General features: G+C 35.8%; 3 protein-coding genes across 3 annotated transcripts; 2 read left to right on the forward strand and 1 right to left on the reverse strand.

The window, feature by feature from the left end:
- Positions 1-273: 273 nt before the first annotated feature.
- Positions 274-1,281, forward strand: PRCAT00004296001 (SDR family oxidoreductase; the record flags this gene model as incomplete). Its single annotated transcript, XM_062954285.1, has 1 exon — positions 274-1,281. The coding sequence occupies one exon, from the start codon at positions 274-276 to the stop codon at positions 1,279-1,281; it is 1,008 nt and encodes a 335-aa protein (XP_062811003.1).
- Positions 1,282-1,530: 249 nt separating this feature from the next.
- On the reverse strand, positions 1,531-1,749 carry PRCAT00004297001 (uncharacterized protein; the record flags this gene model as incomplete). Its single annotated transcript, XM_062954286.1, has 1 exon — positions 1,531-1,749. The coding sequence occupies one exon, from the start codon at positions 1,747-1,749 to the stop codon at positions 1,531-1,533; it is 219 nt and encodes a 72-aa protein (XP_062811004.1).
- A 1,565-nt stretch (positions 1,750-3,314) lies between these two features.
- Positions 3,315-4,916, forward strand: PRCAT00004298001 (uncharacterized protein; the record flags this gene model as incomplete). The annotated part of the gene is made up of 1 exon (XM_062954287.1): positions 3,315-4,916. One exon carries the CDS (start codon positions 3,315-3,317, stop codon positions 4,914-4,916), a length of 1,602 nt encoding a protein of 533 aa, XP_062811005.1.
- Between the last annotated feature and the right edge of the window lie 1,614 nt (positions 4,917-6,530).

The raw sequence follows: 6,530 nt of genomic DNA on the forward strand, positions 1-6,530 counted from the left end.
GGTACTATCTTCAATTTCATTTTACAGAAATTGTAAGTAACCGATAAAACCGGGTAGAGGTCAAGCGATCTATGAGGTGAAATGCTAACCTGAATGATACCCGATAAATCCAGTTCTCAGACTGTATATAAAAACCAAAGCCCGAAAACCCCGAATCTTACATCTCATATGTAGGCTCCACAACAGTCGAAAGTATTATATAAGCTTGACATATTTAAATTCTTGAGAGCAACTACAAACATAGAAGAAAAGTATTCACATCAAGAATTTCAAATGACAAAAAAAATTTTCCTTTCTGGCGCCACTGGTTTTATTGCTCAACATATTGTAAAGCAGTTGCTTGAGAGAGGATACTATGTAGTGGGTACTGTCAGATCTAACGAAAAAGGTGATAAATTGAAGAGTTTACTCAATTCTGAAAGGTTTAGTTATGAAGTCGTTAAGGATATTCAGTCAGAAGGGGCATTTGATGAAGCTCTTAAGAGGCACCCTGATATAAATGTTTTTTTACACACCGCCTCTCCTTTTTACTTCGATGTTACGGATGTTGAAAAAGACCTTCTCCTTCCTGCAGTATCTGGCACTTCAAATGCTTTTAAAGCAATCAAGAAATATGGCACAAATGTCAGAAAAGTTGTGATTACGTCGTCTTTGGCTGCGATAATTGATATGAATCATTTTAATGACCCTAAATTCAAAGTAAATGAAGAGTCTTGGAATCCAGTTACTTGGGAGGATTCCAAACTGAATGCGCTTTTTGCATACTGTGGTTCTAAAGCCTTTGCTGAAAAAGAAGCATGGAAATTTTTGAGGGAAGAAAAGCCGAATTTTACCTTGAGCACAATAAACCCTGTTTATGTTTTTGGCCCGCAAGCGTTTGATCAAAATGCAAAGGGAACTTTGAACACTTCTGCAGAAATCATTCAAACCTTGCTAGGTTTAAAGCCCAATGATCCTGTTCCTGATGTCTCTGGCCAATTCATCGATGTTAGAGATGTGGCCAGGGCCCATATCGAAGCATTCGAAAAAGACTCTCTTAGTGGAAAGAGATTGCTTTTGTCAGAGGCAAATTTCAATGATCAGATACTTTTGAATATTATCAACGAAAAATTTCCCAAGCTTGCTCATAAGTTACCTGTCGGGAAGCCGGAAGCTACCAACTTATCTCTTGCTGTAGTCGATAATACTGCAACAAAAAGTCTTTTAGGTTTTAAGTTCAACGATTTAGAAACGTGCGTAATTGACACTGTCAATCAATACTTGAGAGTGAATAACTTATAGGTATATATTTTTGCTTTGAAAATACATTCAGCGTAAAATTGAAATATGCTTTTTTACCATGTTAATATACTTTGAGATCTTTTATAAGGATCTTTTGTTTACTTTCATTCTTATCGTACTACATAATAATAGCACTTACACAAAGAGAAACGTGACTAAAATAAGAGAGATCAGTAACCAAATACGACTGGGGCGTTGACTCTCGAAAGAAGTGCTTTGTGAACAATCACCATGTAAATAATTACTCTATTAAGCCAGACCAAACATGTGCTTATAGAAGCGATACATATCCTCGTCATAAACCTCTTTGGCTTCCTTCATAATCTTGTTGAAACCATCGCTTCTCATCCAGGACCAGCCAAAAGCGTTCAACATGGCTTTGTTGGCTCTCACCATTTGCTCACTGCTGCGAAATATGTAGCCTGTATTGAATCTCTTTGTTAACTCTTGGTTGACGGCCTTCCTCATTCTCTCCAAGCAATTGCTTTATTCAGATGAAATATTCCGCAGAGATGAGTGTCGGGATCAATTATCTAATCAATGGTTTATTTATTTTTCATGTAAAGAAAAAGCAACCTGATCAGAAAGCTTCCTGAAGATCACTTCTTTGAATTTTTCACAATAATAGAGATAATGTAATATTACAGTTTATAACCCTTTCCATGGACTTATACGGAAAATCATTTCAACTTCCTGGACTACGATCAATTTTAAATTCTTATGAGCTCTAATTAGATAGGATATTGAAATAGGATGAATGATCTTTTCGTCATAGGCAATAAATTTTAATACAGCGAAAATAGCCAATAATCAAGCTCATTTTGATGATGCCAGTTTGCTCTAAATGGTAAACCAAGCTGATATACATTTAGAGCTTGAAAAAGAAGATGTGATGAACCAAGCACACCCTAAGCAAAGTCGATGGCACTACCGATAGTGTTGACAAGCCATGTACCTTTTTTTCATTTTGGATATCAAGTTCCCGTCAAGAAATCCTTCAGTTTTCCCTTGTAACAGACCATTGGTTGCACCTCCTTGAGATTATCCTTCTTCATCAACCATTTCGTAGATATTGTCTCTTGAATACGTAGACCAATTAAGGCATCCATGCACTATGAATACGCTAAGATGTGTTGAAAATTTAGATTGACTGCACATGCTGATTTAACTTAATGTCACGAAGGCACTACTTCAAAGTCGCTTTCAGCAATCACCCATCTTCTGTTCTACATGAAGTGTATATATGTACATAGTACGCTGGTGTCGGCACACTTTTGCTCATACCTATGGGCTTTACACGTCTCTGGTTATTTTGGACTTATCTTAGAGCTATGCCTTACTTTGAGGAATTTACTCTTCAAATGAATCATTTGATGGAATTTGTCTGGCTGGATGTGTAATTAATCACCAAGTCACAATCAGAAAAATTATGAAATAGTGGAATTCCAGAAATTTGATTTATGGACTCGATGAGAATATAGTGGCATATTAAATACACATGACATAGCAATTAGCTTTTGATGAGTTACTAAATAAGAAATTTTGGCACAACAGAGCATCGTAATGATGTACAACAATAACAAGCGTACGGCTTCGGATGGGCTTATCTTGCCACACTGGTATTATCTGCAGAACTTAATTTGATAACGTCAGCCTTGGTAAATCTAAAAAGAAGTTTTTTCCGGATTCAAAGTTCGAAATGAAGTTTAGAAGTGACAATGTACTTGAGAAAATAATAGAAAGTTGCACACTAGGTTTATTCCATGCGTAATCGACGTTATTTTGAATTTAAAACATTGAACAAAAGACATTTGACAGGTCTTGTGCACTAGACAGCCATTTGGAAATTTGTCGATCTTCCGTATAATTGTTACGTGAGACGGCGATCGAGGATTACGCGAAATTCTATTATTATCACGTTTGAGCCATAGGAAATGAATTTGTGCCCCAGGGACCCTGGTTTCAAATAGAGCTCAAATCCTCCGCTTCTTGAACATAATTTGAATTTCAGATTCTGTTTTGTATGATAAAGAATGAGCCCACGAAATAGCCTCAAAAGCATAGTGAAGATGGCTAAACCCGATACTGAAGTATCGAAAAAACTAGGTGATTTGGATTATGAAAATAGCATCCATAATATTTCACTGAACACAAATAAAAATATAGCTAATATTGTTAATGCAGAGGAGGAAAGAACGCTAAATCATTGGTATGATGGGTTTGTTCGTCTATTTATATGGTACCCCTCATCTTTAGATAAGAAGGAGAAGATTTTATTATTGAAGTTAGATATTTGTATTCTCACTTATGTCTGTTGTTCTTATTTTACAAAATCATTGGATAAGTCTAATATCACTAATGCTTATGTTTCGGGGATGGAAAATGATATTAATTTTGGGGGTGATGACTTGAGTTATGCTAAATCATTATATTCCGCCGGTTATATAATTTCTATGTGCTTCGGAATGCTATTTGTTACGAGGCCTTGGGCACGTTATATGCTTCCTGTTTTAGAGTTAATTTGGGGTGTTTTGACTTTCTGTGGAGCTGCTGTCAGGAATCCAAGTGATATGTTTGCATTAAGGTTTTTAATCGGGTTAGCAGAGGGTCCCATATTTTGTTCAGTGGTACATATTTTAGGATCTTGGTATAAAAGAGATGAGATATATCGTAGGGTAATGGTGTTTTCTATTTCTTCAAGTCTAGGTGGGATGTTTTCGGGGTACTTGCAGTCGGCCGCATATGTTCATTTAAGTGGCAAAGGTGGATTAGGAGGATGGAAATGGGGTTTCATTATTGACGGTATTCTTACTGTTCCTATAGCTTTGATTGGTTTTTTTGTTTTTCCGGGTGCACCTTATCAGGTCAAGAAATTATGGTGGCTCTGTCCCGAAGATATACAGCTTGCAAATGAAAGGACTAAGATCTCAGGTATTGCAGCTCCTGGTTCATTGAATTTAAGTTTGATAAAGAGAGTCTTTTTAAGATGGCATGTGCATTATTTTACTGCCTTTTGGGTTCTATTAAATGTTGTAGCTCTAACCGATGGCACTGCATTTCCATTGTGGTTGCTGGCAAATTCCCCTGACCGATTTTCTGTGACTCAAGTTAACAATTATCCAACTATTCAAGCAGCAGTAGGAATTGTTGCACAGTTCTTTTTTGCAGGACTTTCAGACACTTTTTCCATCTACCCTTTTTTGATAATTACCCAGTGTCTATTTATAATTTCGTATTCGTCATTAGCAGCATGGAATATCCCTGATGGATGGCGGTGGGTATGCTATTTGATTATCGGTTTTGATGGAGTGAATCAAGCAATAATCTCCGGTTGGATCAATAGAAGTTGTAGACACGATAATGAAGAGAGAGCTTTTGTCCTTGGGTTTTCTGATGCTGTGTCTCAAGCAATAAATGTTTGGACGAACATCGTGTTCTATCCCACAAGTGATGCTCCAAATTTTAGAAAAGGATTTATAGCATCCTTAGTAGCTGCAATTTTGATGTTGTTTTTACCAATTTTTGGGTATATGGGAGATAGATTCGACCGGAAACAACTTCAAAACTCTGTTGAAAATGACTCTATCGCTTCAAATGTTCAAGAAATAGATATCATATCTAAAGAGAAAGAATGAAGAAAGAAGAATATTACGAGTTGAAGTCCTGGTCCTGCTACTGAGGAGCTGCGTTCGCATTTGAATAAACTCTACAAGTCTATATATTTTTCATAATAGATCCCGAGTTGTTAGTTTCAATGAAGTCTTCATTTAAATAAAAAAATAACTACTTAATAGGTTACAACAATGGCTGTATAAAAGGCATAAAATTGGATCACTCTCATTTTAAAAGAGGATCGTAAGAAGATTCATCATCAACACAAATTTATATTGTTTGAAACAGTAGGGAATTGGAAATTAACTCTTTTATATTAATATAGTCATTAATTATTGATTCTGTGTGATTATAATTTTGTTCTGCAGATTTCCTTTTCCATCTTGGTATTCCAAAGGTGCTGCCGCAAATCCTTAGATATCAATCTACGCGCACTAGATTTTCTTGGGCGAAATATATGCTTTTAATACGATAGGCAAGAAATTATAATTGCAAAAAATGTTTTGGCCGAATTATACTATTAATAGCACACTGTGAGTAAGCCTCGATCCATAGTGAAAAAATGGATTGATATCTCGCTATTTGGTCCTGTATCCTTAATTAATATGCGAAGCAAAAGAGTTTGATGTTTCTCTCGAAACATCTTTTTCACCCTTTCAAAATGTCAATTGAATAACGTTAATGTCGCTAACTATTTTAGAGCCATGTTTTCTGAACCTTAGTTAGTATAATTTTAATGTTCTCGCACCCTGGGTGTTATTGAATTCATCACAAATCTATACTATCTGGAATGTTAATATCAACTGTCCAATTTTTTTCCCGGATTTTGGAGTCTAATATTCTGAAGTATTTCAGCAAATAGTCAATCTTTCTAGTAAAGCTCATTAATATCGACTATCGAAACCACTTTAATTTCCGACCTTGTGTTTCTGATTCTCGAGAACTAGAAGCTCTTGACGTATTGCGATACATCTCTATCAACTTTTTGAGTTGTTCCCGCTCTGCTAGTGCCTCTGTCATGACGTGACGTCTCGCACTGGTTGTTGAATTGACAATTCTCTCTTTAAAGTGATCAATACTAGACCAGTCCCTGTTGTCGTAACAAGAAGGGTATTCTATGTAGACTTTTGAATTTGTTTCATTTATCAAAGTTATGAGCTTGAAAGAACAGGTTCCTTTGATCTCGAAAGATAACTAACGATACTATTCAGAGATGTGGCCAAGATTATTAATAATTGATCGAGTAGTTATAATAATAATTCAAATGGTGTATTTAGTGTAATAGAAACAGTTTTTATGAAGACTTGGGACGCCTATTATCAATATCTCTTACGAGTGCGATGATTGTGATCATTGAGTGCCTAAATCCTTGATTGTACGATCGGTATTCTTTCTCGACTATTTTAGTATTTCTCTCTTTTTCTTTTTGACAATCCTGATTGGAGGCTGTGAGGGATCGTATATAAAATCTGACTTCTAGTTACTTCCTCCCTCATTGCCAATGATTACTGCTCTTTCTTAGAATCTCCAGGGTTATCATCTGGTCTTCTCTCATCAATTATTACATGAAGAGTCAAATAAAATAAGTCAACTATAATGAAGAACTTCTTGTGAGAAGTTAGTAGGTATTCTTGAAA

This window comes from Priceomyces carsonii (genome assembly GCF_900007245.1).
Source record: "Priceomyces carsonii strain CBS4050 genome assembly, scaffold: Debaryomyces_carsonii_scaffold_4, whole genome shotgun sequence".
In the NCBI taxonomy this organism is placed as follows: domain Eukaryota; kingdom Fungi; phylum Ascomycota; class Pichiomycetes; order Serinales; family Debaryomycetaceae; genus Priceomyces; species Priceomyces carsonii.